The sequence below is a fragment of the Rissa tridactyla genome, chromosome 2 (assembly GCF_028500815.1).
Source record: "Rissa tridactyla isolate bRisTri1 chromosome 2, bRisTri1.patW.cur.20221130, whole genome shotgun sequence".
NCBI lineage: Eukaryota > Metazoa > Chordata > Aves > Charadriiformes > Laridae > Rissa > Rissa tridactyla.
The window spans coordinates 81067392-81091447 of NC_071467.1; the positions used below are offsets into that span (position 1 = coordinate 81067392).

A 24056-nucleotide genomic window follows, 5' to 3' on the forward strand; every position below is an offset into this window, starting at 1 on the left:
GGTCTTATGAAAATCAACTTAAGCCAAGATGGAACAGGAATTAAGGTAAAATGGCAGAAATACTGTAGATAACATCTCCATCTCCTGAAACAAAATTTCACAAGAGGGAGTAGAGGAGATCCTCCTTAAGTGATGTTAACACTACATAAGTCATGCCATGCTAATAGTTTGTTAAGTGTTGAGAATGACTTCTTATTTGAACATGTAGGTTTACATATTAACAAATACTAACCTAAAATCTGATTCTGAAATACCAGCCATCACTGATAACATCAGCATACGAAAGAGAGAACAAATCAGCAAACAGACTTTCAAATTTGGATCCGTTTGCTGCCACCTCAGAGCTCCTGTGTGTCCAGTCAACTTTGGTGCATCAAAATTTTTTATTAGATGATGATACAGACTTATAAAGTTTCCAGAGTTTTATGCTCAACAGAAAACTGAGTGTGGATGTGGACCTGTATATCTTTCTTTTCCCTTGGCCTGGGGTAGCTCTAGGGTGAACCTTTTTCCCCTCTCCCCAGTAGCCCCACGACTTATTTCTTTCACACAAATTCAGTCTATTGACATATAAGAAAGTAGAACACCATAGTCCAAGTGGCCAGTCAGAGCTATTCCTACCCCCATCCAGCCCCACATGCCTGCCTTCACATACACACGCATGCACAACCATCCTCATTTGTTGAAGCACTAGACTTTCCATTTTCCATGCATTTGCTGGTTGTGGTTTGTAAGTGCAGGAGCAGATATCGTTGAGATATAGCACAGAGATTTTGCAAAAGATTCTGTTACAGTTGCACAAGAAATAAACAGAATTAGACAAACAAAAATTGCTGTTTGCATTTGCCAGCCTTGGAAATTTTTCCTTTTGATCATTATTTGCTAGGGAATTTGGGAGCCTTTAAAGTATTCAGGGACCTTCACTGGCATAGCTTTGCCTTCTGCATCTCTTCTTCTCTTGAAAATGGCTGGCAAGATAAGTTCTTCCTGATAACCAGGGGTCATCGAGGTTTAGCGACCTTCTATGGACAGCCTTGCGACATCACTGCTTGCAACTGCATCCAAATGTAGACTGTGGAGGCAATTAAGATAGCGAAAGGAGAGACCGGGCTTGCAAACAAAATGGAGCTTGCTGGACGATAAAGGTGCTTACACAGAGTTGATGATCTCCGAAACACAGCTCATAAGTTGCACTGTCCCCAAACAGCCACAAGTGAGAAATCCTTTCTCCACTCTGCAGCAGCCAGCACTCATGTTCATCATGAGGAAAGCAGAGAAAGAGCAATGGTGCCACCAGGACAACCACGTTCATCTGCCACAGTCAGCCTCAGCAATGCAAATGCCGACCTTTCTTTTTGGCGTGGTGGGGAGAGGGGGAAGGGAGGTATTTTAACCTCACGTATTACTTTGCAAGTTTTTCTTTTTGGTCTCAATGTGGCCCTCAACAGTAACAGGGGGTGCTGGATGACAGCTTCAGAGCTACCTCATTGTACCAGGTCTGGCATGCCAGATGTGTAGGTATCTCCGCAGCCTCGGATGCACAGCTCCCAGGCTCCATGGGAGGCTCCACGACCCCTGCCCACCACAGGACGGTCAGGACCAACTGCCTGCTACTGAACTGTCACATCCACAGCAGGAGACCTGCTTTCAAGCTGGCATATTTTCTCAATTTGCTTTATTTCTTCAGTTCAAAACCACCGACTTGAATTTTGGCAAAGGGCAGTTCTCACTGTTTCAGTGAAGAGCAGGAGGCTGGCGGTCACAAACCATAAAGTGAAACTGCAGGGGAAAAAGGAGGAAGCAAGACTCATCTCCTAGGGCACATTCCAAATATCTTATTTATATTCTGCCTTTTAAAGTCCACTTCTGTTTTCAGATACAGCCTCATTCTGCTAGCAGCAGCCAGAAATACAAAATGGCCTGATTTCAAAATTTCCTACAAAGCAGGAAAAAAAATCAATCCACAGATTTCATTTTATCATACATACACAACGACTGGCTGAATTTGCATCTACCTAACAGCCTGCAGCCCAAGGATAGTATTTACAAACTAATTTGCAGTTATTTTTAGATCAGGTATTCATTGAGCAGGGAGCAAGAAACTGAGCAAAGTAGCAAGTGACTTGCACCAGAGCTCCATGCATTAGATAGGACAGGTTAAACGGCGACAGGCACTAGCAGTGAAGAAAAATCTGAAAGCAGAATTCTTAATTGTGACAAACGTTCAGCAGTGTATTATAATTATCATTTTATTTGTTTACAGCACTACTGTCTCTAACTTCTACTTCCTCAGCTGATGACCTAACAAGTTTTAGTTTTTTACTAAACTTTAACACTAATGACTAACACTAAATTTTAACACTAATGAGCTTTTTTTCTAAAGGAAGGAGCTGCAGGGAACTGTGCTGTCACCAAGTCCTCTTGGTTGTAACTGCTCCCCAGCTCACAAGCGATCCAAGTCCTGGCTGGTTAGCTGCTCACTTACGCTGAGGTTGCCAGAGATAGCTGTGGTACCTAGGTGAGAGCAAGAGTGTCCTCAGTGGTTCCTGGTGATGGCTGGGAAAGGGAAGGAAAGAAACTTAGGTGCCATTTGAGTAAGAAGCCCTGAGATCTGGCGATGGGGGGCGTGTGTGCTTTTTGTGGAAGAGAGGGAACTTCCTTGGGAGTGTGAGGTTCTCTGAGGCATGTGTTTGATTCATTTTTCATCTTAAAGGATACTGACCGCAAGGCTATGAATTACCCCAGTGCTGACATCTAAGCTGAGATTACAGCAGCATCGCTGAGATCAGCGATACCCTAGTAAAGGAAGCAGTGAATAGGCGGCTGTTCAGTGTAGCAGCAGGTCAGCTCGATATCGTACAGAATTCATTACGTATGTTTCCAAAAGAAGCATGACTCAGACACATGTGATCAAGAGCATCTGCATAGAAATCAGAGGCAGATGTTTGCCAGCAGGCAAAGCGCAACCTTTAGAAACAACGAGCTCCATTGAAAAGGTGAGTCTTCAGGTTTCTGGAAGAAACAATCCTTTTTGACTACTGCTGTTACGGCAAATAAGGAATTACAGTTGCAGTGTCATACGAACTAGGAACAACATTAGAAGAAAACAATTAGTATTTTTTGTGGTTCTTTTTAAACAGAAGATGCCAGGCGTTCAGATACTAAGAAACTACAGCCTAGGTGATCTAGAATGATACATAGCGTTAAAATACAAAATACTGTAACTAAACTACAGCAACACATATTTAAACACAAGAACTGTCCTGTCTTCAAAGTCTAAATTCTCTGGACATAGACACAGTAAGTCAGCCAAGATATTGTAATGAAAAAATCCCTTTTGCTGCAAAAGCACACTTAATTTTTATGTTAAGCTTTGCTCTAGTATCTGTAAATCTGCATGTTTGTGACTTACGAGATACTGAAATTCCATAGTAAAAGGCTGAAATACAGACTCCCTAAATGTAGATGGATCAAGTAAATCACTTGAACTGTGGGGGGATTTTTTTCTTTTTTTTTTTTTTGGTAGCATGACTGTACATTTGTCCAGGGTTCTCATCATCTGCACATGTTTTTCTCTAACCTTTTTTTCTGAAACGTAATACTGCAAATGATGCTGTTTGCTCTCCACAGCTGTTGTATAGCCTTCCTGATTTTAACTACCTGTTAGTGAATTTGGCTAGACTAATGCTGTTTTCTGTTCCTGCTATGAGGTTTATAAATGTAATTGAGATAAACCAGTATTGAAACATTGGTTCTTTATCCATCTTCAGAAAAGGAGAGGAGTGAAATGTATCGACTGTAGCTTCAGAGCAGCCTGTTTCATGGCCCTCGCTAGCCTTCCTCCTTTTAACTGTGCTAAGAATGGGTACAGTCAGCTGTTATGTTTTGTTGATCTTCTGAGAGTAATATAAACATTTATCTGTACAGAAAAATGTGGAAAAAAGAACTCACATAGAGTATTTCTCAATTTACAGTTTCAAACAGAAAACTTGCCTGGATCACTGCCTTAAATTCCATTCTCACAGAATTAACGTTATGAGGGATCAGCTTTATCCAAGCTTTATTTCCAGAAAACATCTCACACTTCTGTATAGCGAGAATCAGCTTTTTGCTTGTTCAGGTCTGAGCTTGCTGTTCCCAGCAGCCACCATCCAGCTCTGCCAGTGGGCAATAATGACCCCTTCTGAGGGAGGCATCGCAGACAACACTCCTCAGGTATGCAGTGAAGGCAGATGCAGGCATTTCTCCATCTCTTGTGGGAACTCTGCATCTTACTATAAGGTAATACTGATTTCTTCACAGAAGTACCCTTCAGTTACAAATAAAGACCAGGCTATCAGAGCAGTAAAAAGAAAGAACATCCTTTGCCTCACTTTGTTAGTTTCATTAAAATCTGTGAGATTGGGCTAGCGCTTTCTACTATTGGCATCCTGCAGCCTCATTAGGATTATCTGGTACTAGTTCATAAGTAGAGATGCCTTTTCACACACTCCACTCCTGCCGTCTCTTCCTCTGTCAATGATGAGTCCCAGCTACCTTCTTCATCACTGACTTCTCTGTCTATGGCAAACAAAGTCCTGGTGATACAGGTGGTACAAAACAAAGGTATTTTTGAGGCAGTAATAGTTGTGTTTCAACTAGTCTTTCATAGAAGGCGTTTCATAGTATGTCACAGAAGTGTTTCAACTACTAGCTTCTCTATTCTTTCCTCTCTTTCTCTTCTGAAACACCGCTAAGACGCAGTAAGCACTCAGCAGTCATTTCAGCTCTATGTTATTGGAAGCAAAAGAAGCCGAATCATGCTATATGAAGAAGTACATGCCCCCTGCTTTTACATCAGCACTAACTTCTGACAGAAGCTGTGGAATTGTTACAGCCACCAGCTTTGATGTTACAAGAGGAACTGCAAGGGCACAGGCGGTGTCATTCCCTGTAGGTGAAAAACCGGTGGACCTCCATCTTAAATCCACACTGGTCTGACGGGTTAACAGACTGCTGTTTGAAGCCTTGCATTTGTTCCTCTCTCCTGATCTTTTCTTTTATTGTCCAAGTAAAGGGAGATTTGCTTATTGGCATATCCCAGGCTCTTGAGTTTTCTTCTGCTTTTTACATAATAAGTTCTTTGTCCAGAAAGCAAAGAAATGTGATGACTATAGCTTTTGTTCCAAGGTCTGGGCTGAGTTTTGGGCCATTAAGACTCTTTCCAATTGTAAGATCTCGTTCCCTCAGGCTTTTTATGTAATGGGCGATAAAGGAGTTGGAAAGCAAATTTATTGCCTCTTTTTCTTAAAGGTTTTCCTTTTCATCCTTGACAATGGTAACAGGACCTTTACCACTGATGCTATTGGGTTTCTCCTGAGTGTCTTATTCTTCGATGTCATTAATAAGATAAGTTATCCCTTCCTAAATCTCCTCCTCCTGTTCGCTTTCAAGGGTCATGTTTTTGCATGGCTTCAGTGTTAATGTGCAGAAAGTTCCCACCCAGCATATGGAAACTCCACAGACCGTCTTAGATTAAGAGTGTACTTATTTGCCATGGATCTTCAGGTATCCTTTCTGTGGCTATTAGATATTGCAGACAGCCAAAAACTTCCAGTGAGCCAAAATGAACTGGAGCCACTTTTGTCATGTGATATTGCTCATCTTCCTTTTTCCCAGACTTCCATCTCTCTAGTTTCAGTTTGGAAACCCACCGTTGTGCCCAATATTCACATTCCCAGTGAGGATTATTTCTGATGACTTCACAGTTTCATAATGACATTGAGCAACATCTGACATTTCTCTGAACAGGCTGCAGCAATTTCTATTTCCAGACTGCCTTTATTCTGCTTAGTTAACAATGATACAGCAAATTTCTAATTTACTACCAACAGTGAATGAAAAAGATCAGTCTTTTAAAAAGACGGGGAAAGAAAAAAAATTCTGCTTTCTAAGGACATTGCTACCTACCTATGGCTAAGGGGAGCATAATGACGCTTTCAAGGAGGGAACATATTTAGGGAAACACCAAATCTGCACTCATTTCCCTGTGCTTTACTCTAGCAATGAAGAGCGATCATGAGACATGAAGAGGGAATAGCTATGCTGCAAAAAGTTTTCAACCTTTACGAGTTTAGGTCAACAGCTAAGGTCAACAGCTTTCATGTCTCATGAGGACACAAGCTGAATACAGCTGGATGCAGGTACTTCTGCCTGTGGGAGACAGTCTGCACAAGCGAGTGCACTACAGGAAACCCTGCTTGCTGCTGAGGCATCCAGGGATGGGGATGGCTGGCAATGACAATGGCTACTTTGCAAAAATCTTTTAAGTGCCAACAGTAATTAATCTCAATGCATTCAGGGGACAGGAATCCTCTCCTTGCGATGCACACCCAGCCCCCTTGCACCCGGGCCAGGGTCTGTGGCCAATCCCACCATACAAATGTCCCTTCACAGCAATAAAAGCATGGGATTGGAAAAAAAGTCCTTGAAAAGAAGGGTGGCAGGAAGATTCACCCCTCTGCACACATGGCACTGGACAGAGTGAAACAAACCTTTGTCCTCCCCTCTCTCGTTGGCCGTTCCCCCTTGGCAGGGTTGAAGGAGTAGGGCCAGATGACGGCCACAGGTCGAAGTGGGTACGGCACACCTGATGGTCTGGCCGTTTGCTTCCATCTGCTGTCAGCAGAGTAATTAGACCGTGCTCAATCAGCCCTCTGACACTCGCACGTACATGGCATAACTAAAGCAAATACTGAAGCCCCCAAGTCAAATAAAACTCCCTTCTCCCGCAACCTCAAGTCAGTCAGATGAAAATGCTCAATCTCTGAGATGCGGAAACCATCCTCTCATGTTCCAGCATTTGCTCTCCTTACAGGATGGATTGTTCTAGTCACATCATGAAAACATTTTAAAATCACATTTTTAATTAACTAGAGCAACGCCAATATGGCTTCTCAGTCGCAGCATTTATGCAGAGGCCAACAAATTTAATTCCTGCAGTTCTAAAATGCCACACTTCTGAAGGTGCTGTGCCTTATAAAACTTGTGATAGATTTTTTCTTTTAATGTCTCATTACTGTAATAATGGTTACTTTGCTTTCAGAAGGACCAAAGCAGCATAATTCAAATGGATGGAAATATACAGACTGAGACTTTCAATGTGGCAGACGGAAGTTAAGCATTTCTCTCCTGGTGCTCTCAGCGCAGTCTGGATGCTTCCCTCTCTGGCATACTTTTGGCACTCGTGTCTTTTACTAAGAATACGCTACAGCAGCAACATTTAAAAGGATTTTCAAATAACAGCACCAGCCTGCTATTTGGAATTCTGGGAGAAGACATAAGCAATGAGAAAATGAGAAGGTATTTCATGTTTTGAGATTGTCCTAAACCAGGATCAATGGCAATGACAAAGCAAACATTGACACTGGGCTTTGATTTAACATTAGCATGTAAAACAGAAAAAATGAACAGATAAGCTGTCCTGTGAACAACGATAAAAGGCCATTGCCAAACCCTTCCAAATTTTGTTTAACGTGTTATCATTGAAAGCACTTCTTTATGAACCTGAATATACATTGTCTTCTCTCATTATATTTTTCCTCATTCGATTGAGCAACCTCCGTCCCCAAGCTCATCCTTCTTCTGTCTCGTCCCCCACCCCCCGCCCATTCTGCTGGAGCAGAAAATGAACAGAGCTTCGTTTGTTCGTCGGTGCCAGCAGCAGCAGCAGCAGCAATGTCAGCCCTGCAGAAGCAGGAGCCCTGCCTCCGTGGCCCCAGCTGAAGGGACACCTCGTAATTCTGGGAACTGTGCATCCCAGAGGATGGAACACGTGCACCATGTTCCTCTGAGAGAACAGGGTTTGTGCAGGTCTCAAGTAAGCAATGATTTGAAAAAGAAAAAAGGAAGAGAGATTCAAAAGTGAGCATTTTAGAACGATGATGTATTCAGAGACATTAAAAAATTTGCTATGAGAATAGCATTCAAAATCAGGGCTTAAACAGCAACAGCAGGTTCTCTTAGGTAATCACTGGACAGCATAAGCTGAAGGCAGAGCACCTGTTTTCTTGCAGCTCCACTGAGGGCCTCCCATTCCTTTTTGTGTATTTATGGACCATATATTGTATATATGAATATACAAAATAATAACTGTCTGTACCAGCTTCTGCATTCTCTCTTTCTTCCCATCACACAGGGAATGGAAGCAACTTCTACAGGTGTAGGCTTCGGTCCTTTGCTGTACTCCAGGCACTCTTTTGAACAAGCTTGAACTGACCCGCCTTAAGTATGTGTGGCCAGAACTGTGTAAAAGTATCCCAGGTGAAATCTCACTTGAGGAATGTATTATCTCTACTGGGAGACAGGTGATCAGTTAAGTCCTCCAAGATCTCCAGTCTTCTCATCTTTATGTCATCCTCACGTATTTCATATTCTCCCTTTTCCCCCCAGAGAACGGGAGCCTTTTGTGGTAATACTTGAGGCTGCTTGCAGTGCCTACGTAGGGAGACATTCATTCGTATTCGTTAGGAGATGACCCCGCTTCAGTAAGCTTAGAGATTTGCAGCCTGGACTCTTGAGAGTGCTAGGCAAGCCAAAAGCTATCTATCTGCTACAGAAGCTGTTATTTCACTAACTTGTTTATTCAGAATACTTTCTCCTAGTTGCATGTTTTGATTCTTTCCATTATACCAGTCAGCTTGTTGCTTCTCTACTCTCCTCCCTCTTCGGCTTGATTTTCTTTTTCATTATCAACCTCTGTAGAAATGCTATCAGCAATTTCTGTAAAATGGGGAGATTTCCGAAAAGAGTCTTAAGATCAGTGTTGGCTCAGCACAAGTTTAATTTAGAACATGTGATGGGGCTGACTCACACAGTGCTATTCATGCCATCCATCCCTGATTTGGAACAAGCCTAGTAGTTTAGTTATGACCTGAAAATGTCTGAAGCCAAATTATATATAGCATTTTAAAAATATTTATAATGTTAAGAATGTTTATAAACATCTCCAGAGTGCCTCAAGTGATGCACAGGTTCACAATGGATACATTCCTGTCTGAAGACTACACTGAGCACCTACTTCACAACACCTGGACCTCTCTCCACAATGCATTCATGCTCATGTAAAATGACTGAGCTTGACTTTCTTCTCCCAGGTCTCCTCCAAGGATTGCCTTTGAAAGAATACATCAAAGAGCAGAGCCTCTAAAAGAGGCTTTGCTGAGATTAGATTCTCACAACACCCTAACATCTTTATCTCTGACCTTGCAGGTAAGAAAACATCACTGGTCAGCTACAGCAATGAGACCTCTATGTCAGGATGAACAGGCATGTGAGGAATGCCGGCAATGTTATTCTCATCTGTGATCCAGAAATTGGCTTTAAGACTTAGTGAGAGAATAATCACCCTGACCTTCATTTGCAACATCTTTAGAAAAACCACACCGATGAGGACAGCAGGCATGTACCATGTGCCATGAGCCACCAGCACGCAGGGAGAAAAATTTCACTGCTTCTCCTACACACCATCGTGCTGAGGTGGAATTCAAAACAAGCCACTGGCGTGAGGACAAGAGGGAGCCACAGGTCACCAGCAGCGGCAGAGCAGTCACAGCCACCTCTTTGTGACATGCCTGCTTCTACAGAAAAAGTACCTGAACCAGACTGACCTGGAGCCGGCCCTGACACAGCGGGATGTGAAAGGAGGAGCACAGATAGCTGGGCGGCACGTTCCCTGGTACCCCAACTGCATGTCTGGAGGAAGAAGAAGAGGCGAGCACGGACCCTTTGCTAGATAAAGTCTTGCAGTTTTACAAAACTCACATTCTTCACTTGAAGCCTGGCTGCCTCATATGAGATAAATACCTGTGCATGAGCTTAACTCGGGCCTAAATTTAAAGCCCACAAACATCAAAAAGATTCCGAGTTAAGCATTTCTCTTGCTGAACCGGGCCTCTCATTTACAGGGTAGGAATCTGCGGGGGCAGGCGGTGGGAACCTTGCTGTCATGATTATGGTGGGCTGCTTGCCTGCAAACAGCAATGAGACATATTCTGGAGGCAGCCCTTGGACAGGCACAAGAAAGGAAGAGTAGAGAGGACAGAAGGGAAGCAGATATTTGAAGATAACAGACTACTCTGGAGAAAAAAAAAAAAGGCAGCAAAGGAGTGTCAGGGTGACCGGGAGGAGGCTCAGGACCTGTCCAGGACCACTGACCACAGCAGTGCAGGGCAGGCCCCAACCCAGGGCTGAATCCAAAATATCCTTGGTTTCAAATAAATACGCACAAGCAAAGAGCCAGAAAAAAGATGGTAAAAGATGAGATTGATGACGCTCGATCCCTTTGGGTTCAGCTTGGCAGGCTGCAGGCACCAGGCTGTTGGTTGTGGTGCTGCATCAGTGCGCTGCCATGCAAGGATGCAGTGGAAGGGGGAAAAAAGGATTGAATTGTGTGTGGTTCCCTACTTTTATGGCCTGTTTTCTCTCTTTCTCAATGGGATGTTTTCTTTTTTTCACAAAGGAATCGCTAAACAAAGGGATATACACAGATGATTTGAGGTTATAGAATCTTATCTGGCCAAAACAGAAGGAAGAAAAGTGTAGAGGTATTTGATGCTAAATGTCATGAGACTATAGAGGCACTATTCTTTATGGGGAGCAAATGAGAGATGCTCGTGCTTGTAGTTGCCTTTGAAACCAACTCCCAGAAGTCGCAATAATAACCTCTTACAAAACAGCTACTAATCCTTTTTTGTAACCGTTCCAAGCCGGCTGTGCATCCCTCACCCCTACGCTGTGTCAACAGCAAAGTGAAACAGTGCTTAGGGTCCCTAATGCTATAAGCGTGTTAAGAGTTAAAAAAAAGAATTCAAATATCCTTTGTTCTCCTGTCTGTGGACATAACCACTTCCCTGTCCAGCCAATTTGCTTATTTCTTGCCGTAGCAGTCCATACTCAGAGTTCTCAAGAGATAAGGCAAACTCATCTAGAAATCACTGTATTCATATCTAATGGTTTCAGGTGCCGGTACTATTCTTATCTGCTCTTGAAAAAAGGTCAAGGATATTAGTGAGTCATGTTTTTTCCTCCATTTATTTCTACAGTTCAGCGCAGGTTATTCTTTATCGCCAGCTGGACGAGTATTGCTTTAACATTCTTCTCTGTGCTGGTCATAGAGAACCTGACTGCCTTCTTGTTAAGCTAAATTTACACTGGCATGCCTCCTTTGTCTACTTTAGACTTCGAGCGGGATGAGGGAGGAAAAAATATCTAGTTCATTATTCAGCAAGATACCAGCGATGAAATTACGGCCTGCAGCCACTTCGTCTGTAAGCATCTCAGCTTTTCTAATGCAGTGGAAAGCTTTCATGACCCGAGACAGGCATTTGCTGGACATTGGGACTTCTGGGATGTGCTGGTACTTCCAAGTTGTCAAAGGTACGAAGTTGTCAGGCTTTTTCTTTGCTGGCAGCTTCCCCCTTGATCTGAACCTCTCTTACTACTCATTTCCCCTTTCAAATCAGTGGATGCACACAGAATACAGCAGGCTCTACATCTACAGATTACTGCAAGTGCAACTAAGCCGTTGGAGCTCAAGTCACAAATATGCAACTTAACATGAGGTTTCCTTGACGAAGTCCCGAGGCAATGATTGTGCCTTTGCTAGCTATTTTCTCCTTAGTGATGCAACCACCCACAATGCGGTAGGAGCTTGCAGCTGACAAAAAAAGGCATGCCGTGATTTGGAAAAGCTAGCCCACAACTATACTGGCCTTTTCCGGAGAGCGATTCAAAGCTCAACAACAGGTCAAGCCTAGAATAAGAAAATGTCAAGCAGACTAGCTGCTGTGATTTCTCATAAATTTATTAAAGAGAGAAAGGTTGGCCTCTGCACAGTATTCGCAGAAAAAAGCACGCTACTTATACATTAGATCCAGAAGGCATTGCTGACAAAAGCTCTTCCCAAGTCTATTACAATGCTGGAGCATGTCCTAACCAGTAGACCGTTGACTGCATCTCAGAAAGCTCATATAAGAACAAGACGGTGAATGCTGAAAGGTCGTCATGCTTTCATGCTTTGAAATAAAACACTCTGCAGCAAAATGACTGCCCACAAGTATATTAAGAACGGTGGTGCAGTGATCAGGAGTGCTCTCAAGGTCACATTTTGAAAAGGTGAAACCCATGTACAAAACCATTGATTCAAAAATAAAATGACATTTGCACATGCGACCACCATAATAGCATGTGGCCACACCAGAGGCAGCTTAAACTATAAGGGACACATCAGGTGCATATGCAATTACCTAGGTAATTCCAAGCACAGCTCTTATCTTTATTTCCTTAACCATTTTGCCTTGCGTATAAGCCAGGAAGGAATCAAGACAGTACTTTAGCACCACTCAGTGTGTAATTCCCCCATAAAGGCAGTCTCCTGGTCACAACACGCTATGTATATGCGTATGGGTGCACCTCCTGTATTAGAGAAGTACTTGAAAAATGTATTTACCTGTAGCAAACAGAAAGCTTTTTGTGGACAACTACCTTCAGTGTCTTTAAGGATCTGAAAAATGTTTTATGGTTTGGACTTCCTTTCTCTTTTGAAGCAAATGCTTAGGATTGCGAAATCATTACACCCCAACATAAACACAGGGGAAGCTGACAGTGCTGTCATACTAAATTTGGTGTCCCACATTACCACTTGTTTTGTACTACTGAAGAGCAGAGAAAAATGTCTCCGTGACTGTACAAAACCAAGGACAACTGGGGTTATTTTGACGGGCTTCAAAAAACTATGAGCAAGAGAGGGCAAAAATTAAAATTTAATGAAGAACGATCATCCAAATACTTAGATCATAAGATTTATTCCCCACCACGACAGGCCATGCAAATACAGAAAAACAGCTACCAAGTATATATACAAAGTACATCACCTGGTGTGTCAACTTTTGCTCGGCAGAGTTGGTGGCCAGTTTGAACTCATCTGCTCAGCTGGCCTGTTGTGCTCAGTGGGTTGCAAATAATCCTAGCATTGAAAGTCATCTCCAGAATGCCATGGTAGGGGAGGAAGTGGGATGGACTGATGGACTAAGTTACCAAAGCTAATAACAGGATGAGGTCAGAATGGATGGGCTCCCTGGTGGCAATTAGGGTGAAAAGCTGCACTGCAGGCTCCAGCCTGGTGACAAAGCCATGCAGATGTCTGCGCAACTAAACTGCTCCAGCACCCACAGGACAACCAAGCAAAGCAAAGGACCTGCAGAACCAAACTGGAAAGACAGTAAGGGTGCAGGGCTGGGTGTGCATTTCATGGCATCGCAGGACCTGAAACGTCCCCTCCGTTCGCTGAGTCCCATCTCAAGGCAGCTATGCCTTTAAGCCCTTTAAAAAACTCAGCAAGCCTCCAGTTTAAAAGCAGATTCAAGATCTCCCTTACTTCCATGCTGAGGATATCTCAACTCTCCACTTCTCTCATACTGGAAAGGTCCCTGTATTTTGATAAGCTTCATTTTGTTTGGATTTTTCTTCCTCAGTTCTTCTGGGGAGACCCGAGTGCTGCATATTGCTCACCCAGGCAGCAATGGGCATGCTGCTTCTGTTACACGCTTCTAAAATGAACAAGGCACGGGTTTCACAGTCAATACTTTTATTAATGAGGTAACTTTGGTTTCTCTCCCTAGCAAGTGCTCTCTGTATGCTGAACCCGGGAGGCATCGTGTGAAAAACAGAAGGCTGTAAGACAACTCTATCATGGTCACTAATCATTAATACTGGAGATTCTGCACCTCTGAGCTGCAGTTTTTGTATATTTTACCTTAGTATGTATAATTTTACAGGAAGAGGCCTTACTAACAGCCCATAACTACATTACCCTTCTAGACTGCACTGAGTGTCTTTGAGGAGTATGTGGCTCCCAAGCTGCTTGTCTCCCTCACCAGAAGATGTGGCCTTCACGTTTGACCCACCACATGCAGCCCTTTACAGTGATCACAACGCTCTTTGCTTTCAGCGACTTACTGAATTTGAGCCTACGTAAAACTCCACCACCACCTAAACCATCTAAAGCACACCACTCTTCATGTCACATTTTAGAAGGAAGTAACACTTGAGAGGCAGCGACTCCTGCTTTTTCCTTGGAAAATCATCTGGAAACCTTTTCAGTCTAAATTGTGTTTAACCACCCCAATCTCTCTCATTGCTCCTGGCCACATTCTCCTCCATGGCAGTGACCCACCTAACCCCATTTCCTCTCCTTCATGACCACACTGCAGTTCATACAACTGCAGACAGTTATCAAATTTCCGTTCTTGTCCAAATTAGAAATGCTTCATTTCTATAATCTTTCCTCTTACGTAACTGACATTTTTTTTCACCTCTCACCAGAACCGACAATGTGAAGTGTCTTCCTTGCCCTGTAATGCTGCGAACTATTAATTTTCTTTTCAAATGGGCTAAACGCTTTTTAACTGGCAAGATGCTGACAGAGGAAACGGTAATGATGGACTTGTGCAGGAGTCTGTCTTTCATCTGCAGGACAGCAGATTTGAGATGAAAGGCTGCCCGGTTGTTGGAGCACGCTGGTATGCTGGGGCAAGGAAAGTCTTCTCAATGAGGAGGGAGCTGCCGGAGGTGGATCAGAGTTATCTCACCTTTACTGGCCATGGCTGCAGGAACAGCTGTCGCTCGTGGACAGAGAGGTTATAAAAATAAGATAGCGGTCACCAATACACAGCAGAATTAAAGAGGGGTAACACAGTGCTAGTAGGAAGCGAAAAGGAAAAAGAGTCTAACAAAATCTAAATATAAACACTGCATTTTCAGGGAAGTAAATGTCAAATACTGCCATTTAAAAAAAAAAAGCACAAGAACAGCGGGTGCAGTGCGGCTGCACCCCTTATACTCCCTATACACGTCAACCATCCGCTCAATGAAGGAAAAACATCAGTCCCAGCTGGCACGTGTCAATGTTTTCTTCGGCCAGAGGAGGTCAAAGCCGTGCAGACACACAGATCCAAGGCCAGCACACGAAAGCTCAGTTATGGCCTGCATCTGATTTCATTCACTAATTTAAGTACGAAACACAGGTAAGAAGCCAAGAGCGCAGACCGTCTCCTTGCCAAAAGCCTTTCAAATCTATTTGTCAGCAAACATACTAGCATGTGCTTTGGTGCGGTGAGCTTTCAGCCCCACAGAACTCTGTACCCTAGGGAATATTTACAAAGAGTCAGAGGCAGGTAACTAAAAAAAAATGTAACCACAAATATGCTCTCCAGCTTGTACGGATGTCAGTTTTCTCTGCATCTCCACTGGAAAATTTTCTGGGCTCTGAAAATTAAAAAAGGTTGGAAACAATTGCCTTAGCAATCCAACAGCAATGCAAAAAAACTATGTGAAGCAAATCACTTGAAAATAAGTTGCGTCTTGCAGTTTATTTGCTTCCCACGCTAAAAGCTGAACTCTCGCTGAACCACTACATCAGTAAAGCAAACTGGGCATGCTAGGCAACAGTGACCACCCTTTCTCCAGCAGTAACACTCCTGCCAAATCAGAAACAGGGACTTTTTGCATCATCTTGGGGAAAATAATTAAATTGGCACTTGAGATTTCATGCCATTGTAGCATTTAATTTTTAACAAACTGCTCTTAGCTCCCCAGTATTTTTCCTTTGTCCTTTTCTAGAATGCTCTTGAAAAGGGTATGGAAATCAATTGTGTTTTTGCAAGTAACAATGCTGTACTTCAGCCCTCTTTGGAACCAAATGCGTGTTGACACCTGGAATTATTCTTAATTAATGTTTCACGAAGGCACTTTTATTCTGCACTACATCAGAAAGGAACTAATCAAGAAAAACTGCATATGCAGACAAACTCTAAAGCAGGGTAGCAAAGTTCTGTGGAAAATCTGAAAGAGAAGTGATACCATAGAGGAGACAAGACAGAGAACTGCAGAGCTTTGCTGTTTCAGACACTGAAGTTCATGGGTCATTTAGGTCTCTTGTTCTTATGGCAGTTCTTTTTTAATTCTCCGGCTAACAGTTACCTGAAAAGGCAGCAGTAGTGTTTAAAACCATAGCTACAGCAATATCACGTCAGTAGAAAATCAAGCAAGCAGAAGGAAGCGTAATCTGTGGATCTAATTGCATATTAATACTCCTGTTTCCCTCTCCCCAAAATCCACAGGTTTCCAAGTACAAATAGGATGACGTGCCAATAGCTAGTTAGAGTAGCTTGTTAAAATCTAAGGTAACTTCAAATCTTCCAGAATTTTTTTAAGAAACACATGTTCTGATATGCCATTTAAACTGGAATTGAGCTCAGCAGTAATATGTATGTTATTTAAAAGCATCACAGATTTCTGAAAGTAGCTACAAAGCAAAATCTGTTTGGAATTGCTCAGTTTTATGCACGGAGGTTTCTGCATGAGCTGGCAGATATATTTAAATTTTCTATTTATATGGCAACTTACATCCATGTTTTACAAACATGAAGGAATAAACTTTGTAACTGCCTTAAGGAACACAGCGCTATTTCAGAACTGCCAAAACTCACACAAAGAGAGAGATAAATGTCTTGTCTACGATCAAGATAGGAAGTCAATTAATGGCTACAATCTGCACTTTTAGAGCTAGAGCCTTGCATATATGCCTTCTTTGTATATAAAAAGTCACTTATCTTCAAAGAGTCACAAGATTGGTCATGTCACATAAGCCTTTGTATAAAACCAAGTTCTCCATGCAGCAGTAAAATGAGCGAAGATTAAAAAGAAATCAGTTCAGACCAAATCAAATGTGATGCAAAACGGGCTTTCTTGCTTTTGTGAAAATGCAACCAAAAGAAATGAACAAGAAAACCCCTGAAACAGATCAGATGGTCAGCTCAACTCAAACCCAAAAGTTTTACTTTGGGGTTTCTTCTCCCTAATGCAGGATATGGTGGTTCAAACCCCTTTCAAAATTTCAATTTTGAACCCATGTTTTAAAATTAGGCTTGGGGTATTTTCTACTTCAGACATGCTGAATGGGTATCATCAAGTACAAAACCTGACAGCTCTTAACAGCCAAGCTCAAGAAAGTCCACAGAAGTCCTTACAGCCAAGCTGACACAGCCACGGGGGGGTGGGAGGCAATGGGAGTGGGAAGCAGGGAACTGGGGGGGGGTTGTGAAGGAAGAAGAGAGTAGGATGAAAAAAGAGAAGGTACTGACAAATGAAGCATAGCACAGATCTTAGCTCTATATTATATATTTTACACTATGGCAACATGGAGCACTGCAGGGAATGGACTCCTCATTCGTAGGTTCAATCTCATAATTTCTAGAATCATCTGAAATCTTCAGTGGTGACAGCCCCACTGCCCTTCATAACCTGTTTATTTTGTACCCTTTGTGCTATAAAATGCAAATATATATTGGTTTAGTTGCTGGGAGTATGTGTCTTTGTTACCTTTAAGAGCATTAGCGCATTGCTGAGATTTGGCTTTTATCTGCAAATGTTTTATGAGATCTTTGACTTCTTCCAAATCTCAGTGTGAATTGCTTGCCGTGAAACTCCAGCAAATGCTCTGCCTGACTGGCAAATGCAATGCCTGGTATCTAACGCCCACTGCAACTAACGTAGACATATAAGCCTAATTAATCACTCATGTAGTCTCAAGAATTGTCCATGTGCTCTAAAGGGCACTTAGCACTGACTTGAAAACCCCCAGTGCTTGGCACACAACTGTTTAGGAGCTAAGAGTACAGGGCTCAGGCTGGCGTGTAAAAGGAGGTAAAGCTGTGCTGCTTACAAGAAAATCTCCGGAGTCAGTACTGGGGTACAAATTCTGAAAATTACTGCTTCAGGTGTGTGCGGTTTGGGTTTTAACCCTTCACGTAGGGTCTCACGTGGATTTCTCACTCTGAACAGGGAATTTCACAGATGTATTTCACTGATCTGTCCCAGCCGCTTCCCTGACTATTTGGCTTGTGAATCCTGCAGGAGAAATGAACTCCTTCAAAATATTACTTAAAACTTAGAAAAACTTAAATAATTCTGTTGATAGCATACTCTGTAGATGTTTGCTTCTTCAACACAATTCCATCTAAATTTAATTTAAAATGCTGTTCACATTAATTTAAACAATACAAGTAGGGCACTTCCATCAACGTACCATACTAATAACGGGGTTGTAGTAATACCATACAGTCATGGTCTACACCAATTATAAGCCCTTTCTTATTTATACGGTACTAAAGTCCTACCCGATTTAAATGAGTCCCTGACCTCTCACAACAGCAATAACAGGTGTACTTTGCTCTCATACAGCACCTTTCATCTGGGAGCGCTTCCGACATGTGAATTTTCATTGCATCCCTGTGACACACAGGTAGGCGTCTAGGCATACTTCAAAGGCAGGGGAACTGTGCCACGGAAAGGTTACACAACTTGGCCCAAATCCCCAGGGAACAGCTGGGAATGTGAACTCTCCCAGTGCTTGTTCTGGATTTCCAGACAATAACACTTACCCCCAAAATGAGCTTCATAATGCATTAGTCAAAATGTTTAACCCCCTACTAAGTTTGCAAATGGCATGGGCAGACGATAAGCTCACTAATTCTTTTTGATACGTTATTCATGACTTGTTCTCCTTTTCTGGCAACACTTTTTTTCTTAAGAAAAAAAACACAAAACATTCAAATACAAGGCAGAACAGGGGTTTGTTTTTCAAGCCATTATTGCAAAATAATTTAGAATCCAAGATGTTTAGCGCTTCCTTTACGGCTCTCCTGTCCGATTCCAACTGCTACAAGGCACGTGAGGGATGGCCATTTCTCTGCAGGACCAGAGCACCCCAGTGACCCCAGGAAAAAGCGGCACCAGGATGCTGCTTGCTCAGTTTTACTTTCCAAGGACCCAAGAGCTGCTGAACAACATTATGCCTGCATACCTAGCAGTTACGCCAGCAAATAAAACTGCCCAACCAACAGCTAGTGACAGCAATTGAAACTAATGATTCAGGGGCTGGCTATATGATAGCTAGAAAGGAAAAAAACCAAAACAAACACCTCCTACTGCTCCCGCTTATAATTAAGGGACTACCGCAGACAGGTCCTGAGTTCAAAATGTTGCTCTCCGCCTGGCCGTTGCCACCCTGTGATCAGCAGGGAGAGCTACCAGCCACATTTGCAAATTGTATTTAACGCTGCCTAGGGCCAGTTCAGCACTTCTGAGAAAGTCCACGAACTAACGCACACCTCCGTTTTCCCGCCATTATAATAATGCTCATGCAAATGTACCCACAGATTACCAATCAGGCCACCACAATATATGTGAGCAGCTCTGAAACAGCATTAAAAGGAGAACTGATGTGGGTGGTGATGGATTTTTGAGCGCACGGGGTAACGGTGGTATTATTTGCTGGGTGAATTGTTTGAGGTTGTGTTGCACTCTGGCACATGGAAGCAGTTTTATTTATTTCCAACAACATTTTTCACGAGAGCTGGGATTTTTAATGCAAATTCTGCTCTCCAACAGCTGAGCTCTAAATAAAACCCTAGTTATTGTGAATCTCGGGATAAGATGTTGAGAGTCAAATGCTCTCACCAGCAGAATGAAAGAGAGAATCTCTCTTCTGGTGGTAGGTGTTAAGCGCCTGGGATGAAAATGCACTGTTGGGTATATTTGTGTGTATACGTAGAGAAAAATAAACAAATATATGCATGCACACCCATGCACTCACACACATATACATATATATCTGTGAGAAGAAGGAACATTGAGTCAAAACATTTGGGACTATTTTCCCAAAGGCCTTACTCCAAGAAGAAAATTTCATTAAAGCTACATAGTACGGTAAATAAATTGCACGGGAAATAGGTTGCAGAAGGAATTAGTGGAAATAGGTTAGAAATGGTTTATTTCTCTAACCTTCTGGTAATTTACCTGATCATGCAGAAGGACTACATTTTTTAGTGGGGGGAAAAAATTATCAGTCAGGTATTTGTCCAAGAAGATTTTATGAGGTGAACAGATGAGGTTAGCTGACTAGGTTGGAACAACTCTAATATAGCCTCATCCTCTGTAATATGCCCTTGTCCTACAGTGTTATAGGATTAGGGTCCAAGAGTCAACAGGAGGCTCTTCACTGGCTACAGCCATCCTGGAAGTGACTGCAGGAGCTCAGCTTGTTAGTTCTTATGAGCATTGCTCCAGTGTTTTTTACTTCCTACAAACTAAACAGACTTGCCACAGCAAGCATCTCATATGGGGCAATGGTGACAGTCATAAACTATATTCTGCAAATATTCTCTAGTCTTACTGCAAATTTCAATTAAAGTAGCAAGGAATCTAGAGACAGACACATACCAAGGATCTGGCAATTTCCTAGTGACATTTGCTATTGAATAAAACTATTCAACACCCAGAAAAGTCCCTCAAGATGAAAAAAAAAGCTGAGATGCTCTTTGTTTCTCACTTTTCAGTCTCAGGCACCTAAAAGTATTAGGTTTTGTTAAAAGGGCTCTGCCTTGAAGACTCTGCTTCCAAATACTCTCCCCACTTGAGAGAGCGATGTATGAATACCACACATTAAAAGGGCTTATGACTCACAGCATTTCTTAAACACCTCGTCTTCCCTGGTCAGGGAAGGTCCACTGTCTCCCTAATTTTTTTAGTCATCTCTTATTCCTGACTTATAGTTCTCCTGTCTCTTTTACAGTATTGTGGGTAACATTACTTCATGCAAATTTTACTTCCCTTATCATTCTTAGAAATCTTTATCTACAGCATACATTCACAGAAGGAGGTATGGCAGCCTTTTCAGAGCTATCTGTCAGCACACCCATTCTTTTACGCTGATTCCATTCAGCCCTGTTATTAAAATTATTACAATTTTGGAGAGCAGAAATGTGACTGGCTCAGCAAATCAGTATATTTTCAGCAATATAAGTCCAACAATAATGCCCTACAAGTGTAAAAAATAACTTCATGGATTACATACAGGAAAATAAAATCCCTGCCCTTTTGTCTGCAAGAGGATCTCTTCAGATCTGGAGTAACTTTGTCCCTGCCTCGGTTTCCTGATTTCTGTGTAGGTAAGTCTCCCACTAGGCTGGTACAGAAAGCATCTTTCTAGTTCCCACTCCTGAATTGGGGTTTTCTGCAGGAGTCTCCCTGCTCCCCTTTCAATTAATCACCTCCCCCAGGCTGCCATCTGAAGACAGGGGCTAACTCCAGCCCTCCTGGAGGGCCAATCCTGGGCCAATCCTATGACTTGGCTATCAAATAAAACACATTTTCTGAGCTATTTTGTCCCTAACGCTTTCAAAGTTGGTTAGATAAGTGTTTACATGTATCATCCACATGTTAACATCCCTCCTGTGTCACTGGTACCCGTCCAGACAGAAGGCCCCTCACTAATAAAATTGTGATCTCTTGCTTGCTAATTTTTGAAACCCTGGTCCAGAGCACACTGAAGCCAAGGGGATGTTTTTTATGGGCTGACACGGATTTTGAATCACGCTGACCTTGTACGAAGCAAACTGTACACACACACCTGTCATACTCAGTTTGCTGAGTGAACTGCTTTCAATTTAAATTTTGCTGTATGTTATCAACATGACACAGTTATTAGCATTTAAATCACCTTTTCCCTTGTCATTTCTGTCTTTGGTTACCCCCCTTCCCCAAGTACGATTTACAGAAAACTGACTTAGTAGGAAAGTATGTGGTTGTTAGACAAGGATGGAATCACATTTTGTAGTATCACGGCTTATTTAAATTTAAAGGACTAGGGAGCAAAATGCGATTAACACAGCCATGACAAACGTATGATTAATGTTAGCTATTTTTTCCCCACTGTAATATTTTTCTTTTCACTTTCTCCTTTACAAACAGGTGAATGTACCCACTAATTTTCTGGTACCTTTGCTCAAGGAGCATGGGAGCAAGTGCCTATTCTGCCTAGAAAACAAGAGCTTCTCATCAAAACTGAGTGACTTAGGACAAGGGTAAAAGCTATTTTGAGATGCAGTACTTAACCGTGGCTGCCCATCTTAACACTTGTGAATAGGTATAAATGTATACTGTCCAAATAAAAATCTCAGAATGGTTTGGGTTGGAAGGGACCTTAAAGATCATCTAGTTCCAGCCCCCCAGCCATGGGCAGAGACACCTCCCACAAGACCAGGCTGCTCAAAGCCCCATCCAGCCTGGCCTTGAACACCTCCAGGGATGGGGCACCCACAACTTCTCCGGGCAACCTGCTCCAGTGCCTCACCCACCATCATAGTGAAGAATTTCTTCCTGATATCCCACCTAAATCTCCCCTCTTTCAGTTTAAAGGTATTACCCCTCTGCACTTGCAAAAAGTCCCTCCCCATCTTTCCTGTAGGCCTTCTTTAGGTACTGAAAGACCTGCTAGAAGGTCTCCCCTCAGCCTACTCTTCCCCAGCCTGAACAAACCCCAACTCCCTCAGCCTGTCCTCACACCAGAGGTGCTCCAGCCCTCCCCATCACCTTCCCGGCCTTTCCTCTGGACCCGCTCCCACAAGGCAATGTAAATACAATGCAAAACGTAATGACAGGCCCTATAGGGTGCAGGGATGCAGCGGGGGAGCCCGGAGGCGGGGGGGGGGGAGCGGCCGCGGTGACCCCCCTCCCGCCTCCGGGCTCCCCCGCCGCGCTGCACTGCGCTAGGGGCTGCTGCACCTGAGCCGCCCCCTGTCAGCGTTGGATATGGGGGGGAGGGGGGAGAAATAAAACCACCAAACCCGACCCCCGGCGAAAGCATGATGTAATTTCACATTATATAATCCTAATATGTATATATATATGTAAAAGGGAAAAGGGCGAAAAAAAAAAAAATAAGGGGGGGGGGGGGGCCGGCGCGGCCTCTCCTTTCCCCGCTGAGGCGCCGAGCTCCGGAGGGTCTCCGCGCCTCTCCACCCCCTCCCACCCCCCATCGCTTTCCTCCCCGCCGCTTTTTACCTGCTCCCCGAAGTCGATGGCGATGTTGGTGATGCCGAGAGGGACGAGGAAGCGGATGAGGGGCCAGTAGTTGGTGAGGGCTGGAAATTTCACCATAGTCCCAGCTGCGCGCTGACCCCCAGCGCATCTGCCGCGGGAGGACGGCGGCGGAGGGCGGCGGGGAAGGTTGGGTTGCGGGGCGGAGGGGGGAAGGGAAGGATGAAAGGGCAGAGGAGGAGGGTGCGTGCGTGTCCCTCTGCGTGTGTGCGAGCGGGGAGGACGGAGGGAGGGCGTGGGGGGGATAAGGGCGAGAAGCAGAAGAGCCCCCTAAAAAATAAAGCAGCCGGAGGATGGGGCGGAGGGGGGGGAGCCGGTCCCTCCCTGGCCCGGCGCGGCTCGGCCCTGGCTGGGTGCTGTCTGGGCGGCGGGGCGCGCAGTGCTGCCGCCTCAGCAGGAGACCCGAGAGATCAAGTCCATCCCCGCCGCCCTCCTCCCACACAACAATGATCCGCCGCTGCCGCCGCCGCCGCCGCCGCTGCCGGAAAAAAAAAGAGGAGGGACACCGCCGCCAGCCACTCGTGCGGGCAGCGCTGCCATCCTCGGGGCGCGGGGGACAGGGGAAGGGCCGGGCCGGGGCCTCCCCCTCCACTACCCCCCCTCTCTCCGCCGCCCCGCCTGACGCTCGCCGGCCGCGGCGCCGCGCAGGAAAACACCGCCCTCCTCCTCCTCCTCCTCCTCCTCCGCCGCCGCCGCCGCCGCCGCGGGTCCGGCGCAGGCCGCGGTGCGGGTCGGGCCGCCGCTGCCGCTGGAGGTGGCCTGTGCGGGCCGGCGAAGCGCAGTGCGGGACCGGCGGCGGTGCGGTGCGGAGGGGCCCGGCCGCTGGGCGCCGCTCCCCGGCGCGGGCTGCCGGAGCACGTGGGTTTGACACACGCTCGGCGGCAGACGGACCGGCGGCGGCGGCGGCGGCGGCGGGGGAGAGAGCGGCACCGAGCGGCTCCTCCCGACGGCCGAGCGGCCGCCCTGGGCCCCCCGCCCGCCGAGGCGACGGCGGGGCCGAGGGGAAGCGGCCGGGCCGGGCGCGGCACCTGTCCGTCCGACCGGGTCCCGGTGGGTCCCGTGGGGTTCCCCCCTCGTGT

At 44.5% G+C, this 24056-nt stretch overlaps 1 protein-coding gene and 1 long non-coding RNA gene across 3 annotated transcripts in view; one reads left to right on the forward strand and one right to left on the reverse strand.

Moving 5' to 3' along the window:
* ANKH (ANKH inorganic pyrophosphate transport regulator) overlaps positions 1 to 23635 on the reverse strand; it is a 100699-nt gene extending 77064 nt beyond the window's left edge. Inside the window, exon 1 of the mRNA XM_054191103.1 lies at positions 22942 to 23635. Coding sequence (XP_054047078.1) covers positions 22942 to 23037 — 96 coding nt within the window. The 5' untranslated portion in view covers positions 23038 to 23635. The remainder of the gene's footprint in view (positions 1 to 22941) is intronic.
* Positions 23636 to 23880: 245 nt separating this feature from the next.
* Positions 23881 to 24056, forward strand: part of LOC128906177 (uncharacterized) — a 134080-nt gene continuing 133904 nt past the window's right edge. For both annotated transcript variants that reach the window (XR_008465087.1, XR_008465088.1), the window contains exon 1: positions 23881 to 24027. This is a non-coding gene — a long non-coding RNA (uncharacterized LOC128906177). The remainder of the gene's footprint in view (positions 24028 to 24056) is intronic.